This window comes from Crinia signifera, chromosome 2 (assembly GCF_055691185.1).
Source record: "Crinia signifera chromosome 2, ASM5569118v1, whole genome shotgun sequence".
Classification (NCBI taxonomy): Eukaryota; Metazoa; Chordata; class Amphibia; order Anura; family Myobatrachidae; genus Crinia; species Crinia signifera.
In genome coordinates, this window is record NC_139218.1 from 251,529,872 (window position 1) to 251,552,004 (window position 22,133).

Consider the following 22,133-nt stretch of genomic DNA (forward strand, 5'->3'; position numbering starts at 1 on the left):
TATATTCAAAGCAGTAAATGTAAAAATGCACAACTTTTTTAGTATAGCATTGAGGACCAGTGAAACACCCTGTTCTTGGAAATAGGTTTTGTACATAAAAGGTCTGTTTTTAATCAATGACACCAAAGGCTTCTGCTTTTCTATGGTGAATAATAGTAATTCTAAAATGACTAGTTGCTTACTAACTGTAGTCAGCAGTCACAACAAGCCAAATCATACTCCATTTAAATATCTTCTATACCATGACAAGTACAGATATGAGGCCGGAAATGCCCTAAACTGCCTCTTTTATGAATGAGGTAACATTCCTTTCTTCACTCTACTGGCCTGTACTCCCATACCATCAATTTGCCACGGGGCAGACATGCTGGACAATCCTACAAGTCTTCACTGATTTACTGCTACTTGTAATCTTTCCTCTACAGTTTGAATAAATGAATTAATTTTTTTGTCGCTAGACTTTTTTTTCTGCTTTTTTAAATTAATGCAAGTTACAGCCACCCCAGTCCATGAACTCGCTTATAAGAAAATTGTTAAATTACTTTTGATCCCTTCAGAAAAAGAGGTGGCAACACATTAAACAGCTGTAATTCCTATACCCTTTCTCCAATTTAGATGTAAATATTCTCAAATTAATCTATTACATCACTGTAACTTTTGTATATTTTGGTAAACCACTAAAAATGACAAAAACCCTGTCAGCGACCAAGAACATATGGACCTTACTGTATTTGCAGAAACGTATCTTGGTAATCCACAGTGTGGACAGTCACCCAAATAAATCTGCTTCTACAGTATAGGGATGTTCAAAAGATCACTGGTCCTGGTTATAAAGATGTTCTCAAAAGACCCTTGCTCTCTCGTACAAGTAACTTAAAAAAAGGTTATTGTAATGTCTTAACATTCTTCTATCTTTTTACGTGTTTTTTATTTATTTATTTATTTTCTATTTTTACAGAAACCAAAAGAAAATCACAAAGGAAAACTTTGCAAAAGGTGATTATTTACTTGTCTTTTGTATGTGTACATTAGTATTATGACTATGGTTTTATCAACAAAGCTTAGAGAACCGTTAGAAAATAGTGTTATCATTTGTTTTTATAGTACAGGTTGAGTATCCCTTATCCAAATATACGTTATCCAGATTATTTTGAAAACCATACGTTCCAGAATGTATTTTTTTTATTTTGTGCTATAAACCTACTGATGATATGTAAATGGCACTAAATATGTGCAAGAAAATGAATTGTTGGCATTCACATTCAGTGTCTGAGATAGTACACAAACTTTGTTTCATGTTTTAAATCCTTGTTTCATGCACAAATAGAATATATTTGTGTGTATTTCATGTGTTTGTACAACATAAATGCAAGATACCTCATTCAAAATCTAAAATATAAAAATATTCCAAAATATGTAATAATCCATTATCCAAAATGCTTCTGGTCCCCAGCATTTTGGATAAGGGATAATCAACCTGTATTGTTTTCATGTAATGGTATTTTGGCCTTTTATGATCCTTTTTATAAGTATAGCTTATTCTACAGGCCTGGATAGAAGAAGATTCCTGTAGCTGCTAATCCTTTCACCATATGGCGATAACAATTTTAGCTTCTTATGTTCTATAGTGTCTAGTTGTAATTTATAAGCTCACTTCAATAGATCTCCATGTACTTTTCATTTTTTTTTTCAAGAAAAAGTCTTTAGAAAAAATACCATCTTTACAAAATATGTCCTTAGCACTACCTTATGCATTTGATTTACAGTAAGTCCTCTTTGGTTTCCTTTAACCACTTAAGGTGCCCACGCTATTACTGCTGCTCGATTCATTTTTTACTAGATAGCATCGCATCTAGTTCAAATAGCATGTAATACGCTAAAACAGTGCAATCTAGTACAAAACATACTGCCTGCACATACTTTTTTTTTTTACTTGTGATATGCAATGCCAAAAGAATTGTGGTGCGATGTCAAGTACATGCGATGCGTTTTGAACAAAAAAGTTTATTACTCATCCAAACATCGCACCGTAAGCTACTGGGGCTTCTCAATATGCCTAATGTATACTGCTTTTAAAGCAATTAAATTTTGCTTAAAACTTATATTAAGCTGTAGTAATCTACATGTCTTATGCAGGTAACACACATGTTGCTGTTCATCTGTCATCCATATGGCTCCATGTGTGGACCAAAGATCAAGATGTGATTAGATCTTATGTAGAATTGATCGTAAAATAGACATAAATTTGTCTTGAAAAAAGCACATCCATATTTCTGCTGTAATATAAAGCTGTACGAATCTAGAAATGTATGTTTCTACATCGGCAGCGTATTATCCTGGTTTAAGTCAACATCTCCAACTGTGCTTGCACCTGTCCAGTGACAAAATGTACACCTGCCAAAAGGGTGTTATGTGTGTTTCTACAAGTATGTATTTAGATAAACATACGTTTACTATGCTTGCCCGATAATTGTAAACTCCACCCCTTCCCGGTTCTTGTTTTGCATTCTTAATAAGAGCGAATATACATATGTTGTCTTTATGAGTGAGTGCAGTGCAGATGCGCATAATTTACACTACATAAACTGTTGTAAGTTCAACTCTGCATCAAGCCATAAACATCCAGGACTAATGAGCCCAAGTGAAATGCTTTCAGCAGGCTCAGTGCAGAGTAGTCAGTGGTTGACTGACTGTAGACATATGCTGTTATGTGGTTATTAGCAACAGATCTTATATCCTACTCAATCAGTATACTATTTGTTGGGCAGTCTTCATTTAACAATCTCTGTGTTCGGCAAGAAACCCCATCTGTTGTGTAATATATTTCCCCATTTACTTGTTTGCTGCCACCAACATTGCTTCAACAAAGTAAAAAACCTGCATTACAAGGTCTCTTGTAGTGAAGGCCATGCGAGGACCCAGAATAATATCTTCTTTTCAAATTCACTTGATACATTCTACTGCAAGTAATTGATTAATTAAACTTTATTTTCTCTATTGCAAGGAAATATGTGTTCATCTCTATACAGACTGCAAAAGATAGCTGTTATTTTTCAGGTTAAAATAAAGGCATTTTGGGACAATGATCCAAACAATGCAGCAATATAAATGTTATACATATCTGTTAGTTGAGTTAAGATATGGGGCTGTACTTTTTGTGCTTTAAAATGTGCTGTGCGATTCTGGCACTTGTAGGGGGGATGCGATGCGATCCCCCTACATGTGCGGGTGCGATGCAATGCGATTTTTTTTTTAAAGTTGATAGCTACTAATGGACATCGCATCGCCTCGCATGTACTCCTGTACTGATGCGATGCAATGAAGCACAAAAAGTACCGCATGCAGATACTTTTTGTGCTTTACAATATTGTACCTGCGGGGACACGCATCGCATCACCGCAGGTACATGGCGCGATTATCGCACATGAGATGCGTTTTGTACTTTAAAAGTACAAAACTGCACTTCCGGTTCCGGGTTTGATGGGTGAGGACGCAGTGTGCTGAGCTCCCTAGCCGCCCCAGCCAGCCAGCCGCCCGCCAGCGCTCCACTTCCCGCACGAAATCCGGGCACCCGCCGGCAGACGCTCCCAGGAACGCCCTGCAGCCGATGAAGAGATTTCTCTCCCCCACGCCTGCTGGAAAGCCCAGACGCCAGCCTTCTCTTCCACCGCGAGTCCAGCCCAAGATGGCCGCCGGCTCACAGACACAAGCGCAGCCAGCACAGACAGCGCTGCAGCTCCAACCCCAATTGCTGCCACAGCGCACTCAAGTAAGTGGGGAAGAGACATTTATACCCCAAACTCAGCCTGACTTGTTCACCCCCTCTCCACCCTTACCCCAGGCTGCAGCCCTGACATACACAGACATGGTGCGGGCAATACAAGATACTATTAACCCCATCCTGGACGCCCACGCTGCTAAGCTGCAGCAGTCTGTTCAGGACATTAAATCACAGCTAAAGCAGATCACTAAAAAGGTCAACATAAACGAGACACATTTGGGAGAAGCCTTCCAGGACATTCACACACTAAAGGCCACCACTGAGTCCCTACAGAAGTCTGCCTATACAGTACAAAACAAGCTCGACGATTTGGAAAATCGTTCGAGAAGGAACAATTTACGTATCATTGGCCTCCCTGAAACGATCAAAGGTCCAGAATTATATTCCTTTATCACACATACCCTGCCAGAATTGCTACAGGTGGTAGATTCATGCGCGGGCATGATAGTAGAAAGAGCCCATAGGCTGGGGCCGATCAGGGAGGACCATTCCAACAGACCTCGGGCAGTAATATTTAAATGCCTCAATTACCAACACAAGGAGGCGCTGTGGTCAGCCTTTAAACAAAATAGGACCCTGCAATGGAATGGAAACAAGTTGCTTATCTTTCAAGATTTCTCTGCAGAGGTGACTCGAGCGAGAAAGGAGTTTTCCCCATTATGCACCAGATTGGTAAAAAGTCAAACTAAATTTGCTCTGCTTTACCCCGCAAAACTGCGAATTTTTGCTGGCTCCTCCTACAAAGAATTTAGCACTGTTCAGGACGCGGAAGACTTTTTAATGGAACAAGCACAGGCCTCCTTTTCCTCAGCCCCCCCAGATGAATAGTTCAGAAAGCATACCCCAAGTCCCCGACAGGACTTTGCTGAACTTGCACTATTACTGCTTAATTACAGCACTTACCTTATTTCTCACGGAATATATTGGATATGGGGAGGTGAGACCGAGACTTTCACATTTGCAGGGGGAGTTCTCACATACATCTTCACCTGTACCAACAGGAATGGGTCCTCATGCTGCCTGACTTTATCCCAACCCTTCCCCCTCCCTCCCCCCCCCCCACCCCGGATAGCAGAATTTATCATACCCCATTGTGGGGAAACCGAGGCTAAAAATTCCTCCCAGTTATGTCTCCCATGTGATAAGAAAACCAAATCAAGCGAAGTAAATAACTGGGTTGGAGGAGTGAGACCCCCCAGCGGGATGTAATTGCTCCCAAGCTACTGGGACTTGACTGCCGTAACTGTTTACCCCACTCTGGAAAATCTTTTTTTTTTTTTTTTTTTTTGGGATTCTATTTTGAAGAACTGTGATTGAGACCATGCAGATAGTGGAGAAGAGTCTATAGCTATCCCGGTCTGAAGCGATAGGATTGAATCCTCATACTGGATAACTCCTGACCCGATATCCTGCCCCCCCCCCCCCCCCCCCCCCCCTGCTATTGAATTTAACCATTCCCCTAGAAGGATAACCGAGACTAAAATTGTTGGTATCACTGTCTTGTTCCTTTTACGTGAAGCTAAGCCAATGTTATTGTTAACTATGTTTAAAAGAATATAGGTAGTTTAATTATTTAATTAACGAGTTGTGGAGTACTCACAGTTTAAGAGGCCGCAGATGGCGCCTCATATTGTTTCACAGGCTGGGGCGAGCCTGAAAGCTTTAGCGCACTTTATGCCCTGATCTTGAAAACACGGAACCCAGTGGCCACTTCTGCCCCTGGGCTTCCGGAGGTCCTTGTGTAACTATGTTGCACAGCATGTTTTTGGAGGACCAGAGGGGCCAGGAAAATATACCTATACAATATCTTTTTATATTTTTGATCCATGCAGTCGTAACTGCGGGATTCCTGGCCCACTGGTTCCCCTTGTTCACACCTACCCTCCCCTTTCTTTCCTTCATGTTTTACCCTTATATGTACTTTACTAATGTAGCCAAGAATTATTTAATGGATACAATAGCAGTAGATCTGTCGAGATTTGTGTACTATGAGAATGATCCACCGGGCTGCTATGCCCGTCTAATTAGAAATGGTTGATTTAAAAATTGTCACGTTGAATGTCGGTGGCTTCCACGTCCCCTCTAAACGTAAAAAAATCCTGCTATATCTTCACAAATTAAAAGCGGATATTGCATTCTTGCAAGAGACGCACTTAACTCCCTCTGAAACCCTAAAATTAAACACCCTGGGGTGGTCGCTGATGGCGGCCTCCCCATACAATTCAAAATCAAGAGGGGTTGCTATCCTAGTGAAGAAGCAGGCAATCACACAGATTCATTCTACGCTCACAGACCCTGATGGGAGATGGGTGTTAGTGGACGCCACCGTACAGTCAACAAGGTATACTTTCTGTAATGTCTACGCCCCCAATGCATTTTCTAAGTCCTTTTTTCGTAATCTAGTAACGATATTAACCCCCTATATTGATTCATCAATTGTGCTAGCTGGTGATTTTAACACTGTGGTATCTAATGTGCTTGATAGAGAATCTTCAGCCCCATCCAGGAGGCCCCCCTCGAAAAGAGGACTACAATACCTAATGTCCAGCCTCCACCTGACCGATGTGTGGAGGGCTTGTAACCCAATGGATAGGGAATTTACCTGTTTATCTGCCGCACACAACACATTGTCACGCATCGATTATGTCCTTCTATCTACTAGAGCCTTTCCCTTGGTATGCGGCGCAGAAATTGAGACGATTTCGGTCTCCGATCATGCTGCAAGCTGGATTGCCCTACACACTACCCTAGATAGAGGCCCATACATCAACTGGCGATTCCCCAGCCACTTAGCAAACTCCTCTAAATTTCAGGCCCTCCTAGAGTCCACATGGATGGACTATAAACATAACAATCTTACCACTGAGGCAGACTCACCCCACCTGTTTTGGCAGGCATCTAAACCGGTCCTCAGGGGAGCCATTATATCGTACTATTCCCATCTCCGTAAGGACCGAGCTAAACTATATCTTGAAGCCCAAGCCACACTCTCAGCCAAATACCAGACATACAAGTCTTCCCCCACCTCGATACATAGAGAGGCATACAACCAAGCTAAAATTGTCTTTGATACCCTTCTGTCCAAAATAGAAACTAAGATGTCATTCCAATCCCAGAGTAAATACCACAGATTTGGAGGAAAATCCAATAGACTAATGACCAATCTGCTTAACGGCCAACACCCCCCCGCTATAGTTACCTCTTTGACGGACGACAATGGTACCCTCCAACACCGTGGCAAAGAGATAGCATCCACCTTTCATAAATTTTACACAAACCTATATACCTTAGTCCCACCAGACCAACAACGCAAAAATACATTCTGGTCCACTCTCTCACTCCCAGCTCTAGATCCAGAACATACAGACTCACTACTAACGGATATTACTGAGGAAGACGTAACTAGAGCCATTGGACAACTTAAGCCAGGTAAAGCTCCAGGACCAGATGGACTGACCAGTGAATATTATAAGTTATTAGCCCCAAAACTTGCCCCCCCCTTAGCCGCTTTATTTAATTCTCTACTAAAAGGTGCCCCTCCCCCCCCCTATTTTAATTCAGCCCTTCTAAAAGTTATCCCAAAACCAGGACGCGACCCCACCCAACCCTCCTCATACCGCCCCATCTCCCTTTTGAATACTGATTATAAACTTTATACTAAGATTATGGCCGACAGATTGAAATTACTCCTCCCATCCATAATCCACAAAGACCAGACGGGTTTTATCTGGGGCCGTCACTCAGTGTTAAACGTAAGGAAACTGCTCACTGTAATGCAGTGGACTCAGTCTACAAAATCTCCCGACCCTTGTGCCATTCTATCCTTAGATGCCGAAAAGGCCTTCGATATGATCTCTTGGGACCACCTGTTTACAACCTTGCAGAAATTCAACTTTCCAAGGCCATTCATAGAGGCTATTAGTAACCTATACGCAAACTCCAAAACACAAATACTCACAAATAATTACCTATCCGCTCCCTTCCAGATCCAGCGTGGCACCCGCCAAGGCTGCCCCCTCTCCCCACTCCTTTTTGCCCTAGCACTGGAACCCTTAGCAGTCCAACTTAGATCCTCCTCCTCATTCACGGGTATTAAAATACGTCATCTGGAAGTCAAACTAAGTATGTTTGCAGACGATATGCTACTTTTTATCTCGAACCCGCCCAAATCTATACCTGCAGCAATGACAATAATAGAGCACTTTGGATCATTCTCAGGATTTAAAATAAACCAAGACAAATCACATCTCCTCCCCCTGGCGTGGCCTCCCCTATATGCCAAAACACACCCCAACTTGCAACAATTTACAATATGTACCACCCCAATGAAATACTTGGGAATCATGATTCCGCTACATCTGGACTTCTTGTATGTTGCCAATTTCAAGATAATCTTACAGAATATCGAGAAATTATTAGACAGATGGATTACCCTTCCCCTTTCATTATATGGGAGGATAACGATTGTTAAAAGTGTCATTTTCCCAAAGATTTCATATATTTTCCAAATGATCCCCTTGGCCCTTTCTAAAAAAGACCTCGCACACTATAATAAAATGGTCACAAGGTTTATTTGGGCAGCGAAAAAGCCCAGGATGCCTATGTCCAGATTAGTACTCCCAAAACAAGATGGAGGATTTGCACTCCCAAATGCCCAATCTTTCTCCCAAGCAGCCCACTTTCGCTACACAACTGACTGGCTTCTTAATAGATCCACATACACAAATGATAACCTGGAAAGGGCACTCTTCCACCCATTCTCGCCAGCCGCACTGCTTCATATACCAAGTAAGGACATCCCCATTGACATCAAAAACAACCTATTGTTCAAAGAAACATATAAAATGTGGATATCAATCCATAAAGGTTTTGGTAGGAACCCAGCTAGCACCCCACATGTTACCTTCTGGGGCAACCCCAATTTTGCTCCGGGCCTGGAGAATCCGTTGTACTTGGAATGGCACCATAAGGGAATATCAGCCACTTGCAACGTCTTCGACCCAGGAGGCACAATCTTATCGTTTGCAGATCTAGCAACTAAATTCCAACTCCCTAATACACAATTTTTTATGTATCTACAGGCACGACATTATGCGCAATCTATTCCCAAGGCTTATGAGACGCCAGTCCACCCTGACCCAGTGCTATCGCTCATAGCCCAACATAATATTCTAGGATACAGGATTAGAAATTTATATCAAGAGCTGATAGTAATCCCGAAAGATAAACTACTCCAAAACCTGGAAAATAGATGGAAAATAGACATCCCTACCATTCCGCCCCTATCAACGATATTCAAAAAACTCCCCACCTCCCTTAAGTACCTACAATCAGCCTCTCTTCAAGAGACACACCTCAAATTTCTTAACAGGGCCTATATCTCACAACAACAACGAAGTCACTTTATCCCGGGAGATCTAGGATTATGCCCAAAGTGCAAAATGAGGGGTGCAGACTATTTTCACAATTTTTGGGGATGCGGACATATAAAAATATTTTGGAGGAAACTAGTTACATTCTTAAACACAACTTTCACACTGCAGCTAACATACGACCCACTACCACTGCTCTTTCTTTATTTTAACAACTGGAACTTAGGGCCCAATAAAAAAAAGATTATCTCTCTTATTACCTTAATCCTAGTATTAGCCAAAAAACTAATCCTGACCCACTGGATAGGAAAAACGTCCCCCTCTTTAGCGGAGTTGAAAAACTCCATTCTCAAGACTCTATTCTTTGAGCGTCAAGCAACATTAACTGATATAGAAAAGGGAGTCAGGCGTTTCTATGCCAAATGGGAAACCTATATCCTTACCCTCAATACCGAACTTCAGATGTCCATACAAAAAGTCTTTGAGAACACTACATGGTTTTTGTTGCGACAGATCACTTAGAATTTTGAATTAAAGGCTATTATGGTAAATCTTTGTTGTCTTGTCTCCCCCTGTCTTGTTTACCTACCCTCCTCCCTCCTTCCCACCCACATTAAACCCAGATAAGATTTGTATTGTAAGATGTTTTGATACCAAGAGGCTTGAACAAGTATAAATTTATACTTCTGTAAAAAAGACTGACTTGCAGATATCTCTGCGCTGGTCGTGGATACTTTCCCCAATTGAACTTTCAATGCTAAGTGACTCGGGAGAGTGATATAGAATTAACCCGCTTTGCTGCTAATTCCCAAAATCACACAACTCAACTTTGAAATACTTTGAAACTTATGTGATAGTACAATGTATAGATTAAAACTGTAAGTAAGGAAAAAAAAAAAAAAAAAACAGAAAGAAAACACCAAGTCAGCCAGATTTGATATTCAATGTTTCTTGCCTTTATTTGATTTGTTGTAACATACATTGTTTTGAAAGATTTTCAAATAAAATGTGTTTAAAAAAAAAAAAAAAGTACAAAACTGATGTGATAATCTCAACGTGTATGGGCACCTTTGGAATAATGTTAACGCCATTCTTTATTTAGAAATATACTCATTGTGTAAATGTTTGGTTCCTGTATGCCATTTCCATGTACTAGATTGTAAGCTCCTCTGAGCAGGGCCCTCTTCCCTCCTGTTGTCAAAGCCATCTTCTCTTCACATGTCACTCACAGCTCTCCTATACTCCAACAGTCAGTGACCATCTTTGTCCGCAAACTCATCTCCATCATTGGCATCTAGCCTCTAGTTGTATGTTGATTGAGTCCTCACTACTTATATCCAAGCTGTAATGTGTATTGAACTGTGGCGCTCTTTATTTGTACTGTCTTCTTGTTATTTATTCAATGTTATGCCAAGCTTTGTCTCCTTGTATTGTTCCTTTGTACGGTGCTGCGAAACACTTGTGGCGCCTTATAAATAAAAAAATAATAATAATAAATAATAATGTACTGCACAAACATCCTCATGTGTGTTTAAGTGCTCCCTCTACTTACAGGCCTTGTCTGCTCATATTTGATTCTTTGAAGACTGGATCTGTACAGACTACCGTACAAGTCTTACGAGAGTGAGTTACTTTTCATTGATCATTTATATTTTCTGTACATTTGATCAGAACATATTTCAGTTTTTAAGAACTGATGCTGACACTTATTAACCACACAATCAACCTGGCTTTTTCTTAGTTTGATTTTAATTTCTATACATATTTTGGGAATATAACTACTTACCTATCTTCCACAAGGTCAGTGTGTGTGTGTGTGTGTGTGTGTGTGTGTGTGTGTGTGTGTGTGTGTGTGTGTTATGTGGTTATTGCCAGCACCTGTTTGTAGTCATTTCATCAGGTGATCAGATGAAACACTTTGAATAAAGCCTGTTGTGCCATCGAACATCACTGCAATGTGTGGTTGTACAAATGACCACTTACTACACTTATTTTCCTGGTGAAAGTATTGGTAGCAGAATACCTGGAGGCACCTCTTGCACAACATACTGAATTGTATCCCCCCTCTTTGTTATAGAGCTGGTATCATAGTGGTTGACAGCTCCAGTTATACTGCAGGTTGTAGCTTTTGGGCTGCAGTTTGGGAAACTAATTGGTTTGCATTCTGGAAAGTTTTACATATGTTGAAATTTGTGGTAGTATATGAAGTATAGACTATGCACACATCTGTAAGTTTACTTAAGAAAGTGGATATCATGTTAATTCTAAGAATGTTAATGTCCCAGTGTTGTTCTTTCTTACTACAGCAGATCTCGTGTAAGAAAGCTATTCTGATTTGTGCACATACTGTAACTGACATTGGCCCCGGCTTTTCCCATGCAGAGCCATTTTTAAGGAGTTAAAAAAAATAATGGGAAAACCTAATCAGCATAATTGTCTCCATTATTAAGAAGGGGATGCGGTCAGTTGGTCTACAGCATGATAGACAGTCATTAGGTCCACACCATTAGGAAAAGGTCGAAAGGTCATTAGTTCGACTAGTCATTAGGTCGACAGTCAAAAGGTCAACATGGTTTTTTTTAGCCGACATGTGCCGACAGGCTGTATTTCATGCCCTATCATCCACTAGGGTGTGGTGGGTGAATAGAATAGTGTGCCAAGCGTAGTGAGGCACCGTGCCCGACCCATTGCTAGTGCAGCGAGCGATACGAGGGGATGCGGTGCACTTTAAACTGTGTCCATGTCGACTGTGTTGACATTCATGTAAAACTGAAAAAAACCATGTCGATCTAGACATTGTCGAACTAATGACCTTTTCCCATGTCGACCTAGACCCATGTTGACCTAATGGTGTCGACCATCATGCTGTAGACCAAATGATCCCAATCCATTAAGAAGAAGAACTTGCATATAAAATGAATGGTTTGTTGGAATTTACAAGTTACGCGAGTTCAGACTATGTGTAGTCTGACCTTTCCCTTATGTGGTGTATCCTAACTACCCCCCCCCCCCTCCTTTAAAGGATATGATGGTCTTGTGCTGCTTTATTTCACTTACCTGCTTTTTTCACAGTTAAAGGCTGATTATTTAAAGGTTTTGCCCACCATGTGATCTTTTCCTTCAAATATCGTGCCATAATATTGCACAGTATAAGGTTTGATAAATTATAGAAACTAGATGCACAAGGATTATTTAGCAAACATTATACTGATAGAAAAGCAAGGCCTGTACTCATCAAATAGGTAAAGGACGTTGCATAATATCAAGTGACATGCATTTATATAAACATCTCACATCCAGGTTATATACTGTATGACTTCTCGTAACTCCGTTATGCCTATCAAAGCCTGTTCCAGAATAATGTACACTACTTGGACAAAAGTATTTGGACATATGACCATTAGACCACCAGAGACTTTAATTAAATTTTATTCAAATGCATACTGTATACTATACTTCCAAATAGAGTTGTCCCCTTTTGTAGCTATAACAGCTTGTAATCGTCCTGCAAGGCTTTCCACAAGATTTTTCATTCTGTAAAGCTTTATGAGATCAGGCACGTCTGTTGGATGAGAAGGCCTGGCTCACAATCTCCATCCAAAAAGGTGTTTTATGGGGTTGAGGATCAAGGCTCTGTGCTGGACAGTCAAGTTCTTCCACATTAAACCTCCTCAACCACCTCAAACCTCCTCAACCACCTCAAACCATGGGCCGGATGAAATTCCACCCAAGTTCGGCGGCTGTGCAGACTTTTAAAGGGACAGGACAAGGCATGGTTTTACCTGATTAGTGATTGCCCCTTTAAAAAAAAAAAAAAAAAAAAAAAAGTCTGCACAGCCACCAAATTCTGGTGGAATTACATCCAACCCCATGTCTTTATAGTCCTTGCTTTGTGCATTTGGGGCACAGTCATGTTGGAATAGGAAAGGTATTTTCCCAAACTGTTGGCAGAAAGTTGGAAGTATAGCATTGTTTAAAATGTCTTGGTGTGCTGAAACATTAAGAATGCCTTTCACTGGAGGTAAAGGGCCTAGCCCAAACCCTGAAAAACAGCCCCATACTATTATCCCTTCTACACCAAACTTCACCATTGGCATAATGCAGTCAGGCAAGTAACGTTCTCCTGTTGCCCACTAAACCGTCCATCTGTCTGCCAAACAAAAGCGTCATTCGTTTCTCCACAGCTCCACAGTCCAGTGTTCTTGTACTTTGCACCACTCCATCTGACGCTTGGCTTTGGACTTGTAAGGCTTGCATGCAGCTGCTTGGCCATGGAAACCCATTGCATTAAGCTCCCGCCACTCAGTTTTTGTGCTTACATTAATGCCAGTGGAGTTTTGGAACTCTTCAGCTATGGAATTGGCAGAACATTAACTACTTTTATCCATCGTGCATCTTAGCAGTCGTTGACCCCACATTGTGATTTTAAGTGGTCCTCTGCTGAGTTGCTGTTCTTAAACCAGGGATGTGGAACCTTTGGCACTCCAGTTGTTGTTCAACTACACATCCCAGCATGTCCAGCAATGGTTTTAGCATGGCTAAATAGCAAAACTGCAGCAGCCCCCTTATTGCAAAGGGGGCATCCCAGCAAAGTACCCTGCTTAAAGTCCCTGAGCTGTAGAGAACGACCCATTTTGTATCACAACTATTTGCAAATGGAGACTACATGGCTATGCGCTTGATTTTATACAGCTGTGGCAACGGTCTGATCGAAACATCACAATGAAATAATTTTACAGGTGCTGCCACATACTTTTGTCCATACAGTGTAGCTTTTTGTTTATTTTCATACCAAACATCCTGCATGCACCATCAAAATGCAGATCTGTTCTAATGCATCTTAATTGGCCTTATGCATCTTAATTGGCCTTATGCATGGTAAATATTTAGAAGTTATTTGGTGACTTATTTTTATAAAATATATGTGTAAATGTGTGTGGTTTTAGAAAGGTTGCCTGCACCTGTTATTGTGTCCAATTTATTTAGAACTTCCCTATTTTTTAGGTATTTAAGAGAAGAGTGGTTTGCTAAACGTAAAACTCCACGGGAATTCAGCAGGGCAACAATGAGAGATCTATATCCTAAGGTTCCAAAGCAGAATAACAGCACAGACTGCGGCTTGTACCTCCTGCAATATGTTGAGACCTTCTCTCAGGTGTGTGTGTGTAAATATGTAAAAAAATTCACTTTTGACTACTTCCATGGCGCGATCACATTGGATGAGGCCACAACTAGCAGTTTCAGCGACCTGGTCGCATCCCATGTCTCACCAGTGATTGCAGAAGAAATCCTTTCTGCATATGGCCTCCTCCTCCACTGGGAGATCTATTGACACTGGCATTGGGAGATGATGAGTAAGGCCAATGCAAGGGGTATGATGGAGACATGTAGACTGTGTAGGGTACTTGACACCTGGGATTCAGAAAGTGAGAGATTTGGTTAGAAATCTCCAGGTTTTTTTTAAAGCAGCAATCATTTACACTGCAAAACCATTTTGATTTTGAAGTGTAAATTATTGCCACTTTTAGAAAAAAACAAAAAAATGAAGACATGTAAAATACGATTGTTGTATAATTATTCGATGTCTCCTAATCAGAGACATTAGGAGAGCACTCCCTTTCTTCTACACTATCTTTTTTTTTTGCTTCCTCTTTCATTTTAGCCAATGTTTCATCTTCTTGATTTCCTGTGGTCTCTTTATCCACAACATATCACTTGCTCTCTCTATCCAATCCCTGTCTTCAGGAGGGTGCCAGATGACGCACCGACAGTCGCATTTCCGGCGGTCGTTTCCCCGACATCGAAATCCCACGACCACCATAGAGGGGGAATTGATTAGGAGAATGCGCTCACACCCCATGTTGGCTCCAGACAGTTGGGATTCCGTGGTTGAAGAAATGACCATCAGAATCCCGACTGTCGGTTAGTTATAATATACCCATTTAGGACCTGACAAAGGTAGCACGAAGAACACATTCAAAGGATGAGAAGAAACTTCAAATAAATGTACTACAAATTAGATCAGTATGGAAAGCAGTTCAGGCTTTCATCAACAATTGGGGAACATCTCAGGACATTTTCATACAAAAAGATGCTGGTACCTTCAAAAAATTGCCAGGTTGGCACCAGAAGACATTATGAGGGTGTAGGTAGTAAAGCTGATATCTTATGCAGATAGAAATCTAAAGTAACTTTCACCTGATCCACTTAGCAGGCAAGGAAAATGCAGTTTATCTAAATTGAATTCCAATTGTTCCATTGTAATGGTCTCTTCATCAAGGTTTCCAGAAAGTTCTATAAAGCTATGGGTTTCCTCATGTAGACATTATATCAAATCAACAGAATACCAAATTGGCCAGATTATTGTTTTGGCACAAGGGGCCTTATTCTAGTTCACTCTTTCTGACAAAATCCTTCTTAGATGGACAAAACCATGTGCACTGCAGGGAGGGGGGGGGGGGCAGATGTAAAATGTGAAGAGAGAATTAGATTTGGGTGAGTTATTTTGTTTCTGTGCAGGGTAAATACTGACTGTATTATAGATCTCACTTTGAAGTAAAAACCCCACCCAAATCTAATTCTCTCTGCACAAGTTACATCTGCCCGACCTGCAGTACACATGGTTTTGTCCATCTAAGAAGGATATTCTCAGGGACAGATGAAGTTTATGTCCATGGACTCACATGCTAAGCTGATAGAAGTAATAGTAAGACATCTGTTCTGGCTACATCCATGGTTCTCCATAACAAATTAAATGCATGGCCTCTATCTCATTGTCCAGATTTATTGCTCTATGGTTCAGTATTTTACCCAAACATTGGTGGTGTGCGGTCAATATGTTGACACATGAAAAAGGTCATATTAGGTCGACATAAGCAAAAGGTCAACCTCTCGCTGTGCTACTTTCCCCCTCCAACTCCATTCTCCATCGTTCCTTATTTGTGTGGGATTCTTTCACTTTTTCTGTCAATTACCTCCTTTTTATTGTCTTTTTGTTTTACTGTATTTGTTTCCAAGCTCCATGAAATGTGCTGATGAAATATAAATGATGATTATTAAATATGACAAGGGTTGGTTGTCTAAAATTTTAAAAGTGATGCCTTCTTAATTATTAAAGTTTTTGAAAATATGTTTTCTGCTTTTTAGAAACCTATTGAAAACTTTGATCCTCCGATGCATCTGGAGAACTGGTTTCCTTCCTGTGTGGTAAAGAATAAAAGAGAAGAGATCAGAGACTTGATACTTCAGCTGCATGTAGAGCAGACTAAGAGTAGCTAAGGAAAGGTCCACAGCTCTCTTCCACGCCTTTCCCTCCCTCCCTCTGTTTGATTTGATTCTCACTAAATGTATGTAAGGACATCACAAAAAGGAAACCAAACTTCTTTGTAATTATTTATATTCTAAGCTAAATGTTTATATAAATAAAAGACGATAATGATGTTTTGTAAAGTTATTTTGTTAATAATTTTTCACTTTCCTGCCGGTGAAGGTTTAAAAGGTTTTTTAGCCCGGCAGTGTATGGGCTATACTCGGGTTTGCCTTATTCATGTGCTTTTTTAACTTAAAAAAAAAAAGTTATTACAGATCATTTTGTCAATTGTTTGTTACCACATTTTTATTGTCTTATTTCCCTTGTAAATGTTCCTGTGACATGTCCCTGTGTTGAATTGACATATGATATTGACCATAAGTTGCTTCAATCTAGTATCAGATTTTAGGTGCTTATTTTTAGCGAAAAGTACTGTTTAGCTCCCATTACTGTAACCGAATTCCGTTGATACTTCCCTTTCTCATAATTATCAGTGTGTTTAACTGCATTTCTTGCACACCACAGTTTTTCTGCAATAGATTCACAGAAGCCTCTCCACTACACATTGGAAGGGGCAGATCACTACATACCACAAGATCACCACATCTATCCCTCTTGTATTATGTGCATAACTCTACAATGCCCAACAAAAAGGCTGCCACATCTTGATTTTAAAGACAATAATACAAAGTATAAAATACACCCAGCTTCATAATTCATGTTATTGCTCCTTTCTGTCCCAAAATGGAAGCTTTGGAAAGTGAGTCATAGTAAATGTACCCAGATTTCCCTGGTGTGATTGGTTACAAATAAGAAACAATTCAGACCACGAAGAGTGGTACATATAGATAATGGTTAGTGCGGTCACGCTAGCCAATTCTACCTTACACATCCACATTATGCACAACACACTTTTATATTCTGGGAGATGGAATCTAGTTTTAGTAATGTTTCATGGCCAAACCAGAACCTTCGTTGTAAAATTACTATATTTCTCTAGGTGTTTAGCCATTTGTAAAGCAGAATGCTATTCAGTAGTTTTAGACACAAATATAAACTTGTACAGTTTTGTGTTTTGTAAAAGCACATTTCTGCTATCATTCTGTTAACGCAAGGCTGGCAGCCAACATGGAGAGAGCCCAAGGGTATGTCTAGCTTTGTTTTGTCGATTCTCATGTACTTCATCCGAAGAAATATCATTAGAAATAAAACTCTTGCCTCGCAATGTCTGTGTGAGCAAGGATTCCAGTGTGTGTTAAAGGTGCTGATGGTGGGAGAGAGACACCATCTTGTTAGTACCTGTTAATATGGTCCTGCGTAATATTATGCTATTTAAATAAAGTGCAATAATGTTCCTAACAATGGCTTCTATGAATTCATGTCCAGGCTGGGGTATAGATATACAGGACCAGATTCTGAGTCACATGCAGCTCCATATGGAATTACAGCAAACTATGGGCTAGAACTAGGCTTACCATATTATCTCTGTAACTGAGCCTATCTATAGCGTACATATACATTTTTGCTTAACTTAGAAATCGTAGTATGACGTATCTTGGACATTTCTCTCCATGACTGAACAGGGAGTATTGTGGCCATGTCATGGCATGTAGCCTACTATTCTGAGTTATACATTAGCTAAAGGGACATCCATTTTAGACAGATCTCTTGCACCCAGCATAGGGCAAGTGTACGTGCCTGAATAATAACAATTAATAACCAATGATAATGGCTGTGATTGCAAACTGAAAATGTTGGGACTTTGCTATGCATACACATCAAGAAGTGCATATAGGGGGTTATTCTGGTTGATTAGCAAGGCAGTGTTTGGTGATCTGTCGCCACCCATTTTATAAGGGCGATTTCTCTTGAAGGGGCCTGCGAATGGATGTCGCACAGTAACATCCTTTTGCAGGGCAGGGGGAACCTCCCACATCTTTCGATGGTGACCGACCATTGAAAGATGTGGAAGGTGCCCTGCATATGTAAGGTAGCTCTGAGCAACCTTACATATGTGTGCACGCTGGGGAGGAAATGGGTGGGCAGCTGACATCCAGTGATGGCAGCTGCCCCCTTATCACAGCCTCATTAGCATGAGATTGCCCATCCTTCTCATGGGAACGCCCATGAAACCCTGGGCATACCCATATGCTAATGGCGCTACCCGACGCCCCTCTCCGCCCCCACCCACTGTGTTGGGTGCATGCACCAACAAAACATCCGTCCCCATGCGAACGCAGGCTAGCTACAAACAGACCTGAATAAAGTCCATAGCAAAACTTCCACACTCTGCATCATCCCTGCACTGTTATTAATATGTTAAATGCTTTTTCATGGGGAAAAAACCTGTGCACATGTGGTCACATCCTCCAAACATATGCAGCTTGTATCATTCAATGGGCTGTATTCAATGAGAATATTCACGGCGTGCAGCGAATCCTGTTTAGGATTCACTGCACAGTCGCCCGCCACACTGCCCGCCATGTTCCGGAGCCTCGCTGTCCCCCCTATTCAACGTCGCAGGGGCTTGCTGCCCCTGACGACAAGTGTGAACCCCTGCGGCGTCTAGCCTGAGGACGGTGGCAGGCAGGGAGATGGAAGTCTCCCTGCCTGCCCCAGAACGTATGTTGGGGGGAGGTGGGCTCCCTGGGAGCCAGGCAGCACAGGCTGCCCCCCGGGAGAGCCAGCAGGGGACCAGGTATTCACTGCACCCGATCGTGCATATGTAATGATCCGGTGCAGTGAATATATGAATATCAAATGAGCGGCTCCCGGCCCCCTGCTGGCTGCTCTGTGTAAAAAAAAATATATATATATTTTTTTAAATTAAATATATATTCATGTGCTATAAGCACATGAATAAAAATAGCATGCCCCTTCACAGAATAAAATTCCTGATTTTTTTACACCAAATGTAAAACAACAACAACTTTATTTTAAAAGTTCACTTTCCACTTCACCATGAAAAGATGGCGATTTGCTACACGGCGACACACGCCGAAAATCACTTAGAAAGACGGCGAGAAGTGCATGTTGAATAGGGTGATTCGCTTTCTGACCCAAAAAATCACCTTCCAACGCGAAAATAGCACAAATTCGCCGTGAAACAGGGCGAATTAACCTCATTGAATACTGCCCAATGAGTGATCTGGGTGGCATGATTCAACTGTAATAGGTGAGAGAGACACTATTTTTCTATTCGATTTTGGTTATAGAAATAAAATCAAATGGGCATCAAATGGTTTTCTACATTCGATGCAGATTCGATCTCAGTGTAGTTTAAATTGACTAGAAAAATAGTCTTGTCAGGCAAGACTATATAGTCAAATCAAATGCATTTTGGGTACCATTCGATTTGATCCCAATCGAATTGTAAAATTGCACCATGTGTACCTACTATGTGAGTAAATTTTAAACAAAAAGAAAAACAATACCAGTTTGTCGCAGTTTAATGCTAAATAAATATTTACCAACATATGTATTGCCAGGCAATACATGAGAAGAAGCATCTGCAATGAAACGGAATATGGTTTCATATTGGATACTACTGCAAAATTCATAACCATAGATGTGTGTTCCTAAAAAATTATTTTAAAAAAATACTTTTAACAGTGTTAAGTGTATTGCTACATTGTATATCAACTGCATTGTTATATAGACTAAACACTATATATTTTTTTCTCCTTTTTATTTTTCCATACACCTTTACAACCTTTCGTAAATTTATGGACCACATTGAAACTCTCCCGTATCTATAAATGTTGCCAAGTGATTATTTTGGCTATTACTTGATAGCCATTCTTCCAGTGCTGTTTTATACAAAAGTTTATTTTGGTTTATGAAACAATTGCTTTGTACCTACAAGTGGCCATCATAGGCGAAAATGGATTTTACTTCTTGTTACCATGCTGACTGTTTATCCTGTCATCCCTCACTCTCTCTTTGTTCTCACATTCTTGTGTGTATGAGACCAGAATCCGGCTGCTGTCCAGCTTTCTGTGTATGAATAGACACTGACAGGAAAGATGGCCTAGTGCACAATGCACTGCACTGGCAGATAGCCAGGCAGTTCAATGCTTGGGTAGTTGCCATTCCTTGTGTGCCTTGAACCTCAGCATTCATTTTGCTGGAGGGGGTGGTTTACTGGGTTAGGTAGTATTCAGGATGGACACATGTTTTTGTAACCTTATTTAATCAGTATAAGTTTGGACGCCAGTTCTTAAGGATGCTAGTATGTCTAGTATATGAAGTGTTTCATTATCGGGAGGTATTCACTGCGGGGGTCACGGCAGTCAGGCTTGCTCGACCGCCGAGACCCAGTCCCGTTCTCAGTCAGTTCGAGTGAGAACATGCAGGCAGGATTCAATGTCCAGCGGGACGAGAAGGGGGCGTGGCCATGAGTTGCGGATGGGAAGAGGCGAACTGCAACTGGCAGCTCGTCACTTCCCGGCCGTTCTTGGCAGAATGAGCCCAACAGCTTGTGATGTCGGGCTCGTTCTGCTGAGATACCCTGCTCAATGCTGTCGGGGAAGACCGCATTGAATAGGGCCCGGCGGGCATCTCCCCGACGGGAGATGCTCGCCGGTAATTGTATATGCCCCATAAAGTGTCAGCTTAATATGAATAGTAAGGTTATACTGAAAGAACAATTGATAAGGCTTTTATCACAACAATAATTATTTAATAAAAAATACAGAACTAAAATAGTTGATAAACCACTAGGGCAGCCACTGATACCAAACACACTGTTATGCTGTAAATGAAGGTCCAGTGCTCTTACCCGCTGAGGGGGGATGTAATGTCCAATTGCGGGGAGCTGATATCCGAATGATAGGTGTATTTCCATGAAAAGAATAAAAGTCCATCCAGTGAATTTAGGGGCAGTGGTGAAATTGAATTAATACGGAGGGGGAGAGGATGAATTGAATAATGGAGGTAACTTGCAAACTCACTTGTTAGCGTAGATGACCTGTGCTACAACCGGCAGATGATGGGGATTAGCCGGGAGCACATACACTTTAAACAGCCATGCGGCTTGGTGCTTTAGTTGGATACTGTCTCTTCTACCACCGTGACGCTCTTGAGGAGAGCCAACGGCGGGAGTGACGGGGTACCTGCCGCACCCTGTAGTGGAGTCTGCTGCAAGCTACACCTCTCGGGGGTCACGCTGGTGATGTTGATCGGTCTGGGTTCGCCGCAGGTCGCCCTTCCGCTTGCTGGTGACCGGCCCGAGGAAAAGAGATGGAAAGCTGGTGGTAACAACAGGTGGTGGGTGCCGAGTGGTCCTCCCGGTCTTAACACATTTCTCCGTCGTGGGATCAGACGGTTTCCTCAGAAGATCTTCTGAGGAAACCGTCTGATATCACGACGGAGAAACGCGTTAAGTCCGGGAGGATCACTCTGCACCCACCTGTACCCACCACCTGTTGGTACCACCAGCTTTCCATCTCTTTTCCTCGGGTACGCATTCACAAGGCTAGTCAAAGCAATGGCGTAATGATGTCCTCTGGATACCATATGCATGTCCTCCTGTGAGCAAGAAACTCCACTTAAACTTTTCAGCAGCAGCCTGACATCATTACAATTGCACAGCTGCTCCACAGTAAAGCCAGTAGTAGGGTTGGCCATCGGTGGGCTCACAAGTGATAGTTGCAATTGATGATAAAACTGC

General features: G+C 41.4%; 1 protein-coding gene across 2 annotated transcripts in view; it reads left to right on the forward strand.

Moving 5' to 3' along the window:
- SENP7 (SUMO specific peptidase 7) overlaps positions 1-16,606 on the forward strand; it is an 80,107-nt gene extending 63,501 nt beyond the window's left edge. For both annotated transcript variants that reach the window (XM_083174256.1, XM_083174257.1), the window contains 4 exons: positions 959-996; positions 10,708-10,776; positions 14,158-14,308; positions 16,300-16,606. In XM_083174256.1, coding sequence (XP_083030382.1) covers positions 959-996; positions 10,708-10,776; positions 14,158-14,308; positions 16,300-16,431 — 390 coding nt within the window. In that variant the 3' untranslated portion in view covers positions 16,432-16,606. The remainder of the gene's footprint in view (positions 1-958; positions 997-10,707; positions 10,777-14,157; positions 14,309-16,299) is intronic.
- The last annotated feature ends 5,527 nt before the right edge of the window (positions 16,607-22,133 follow it).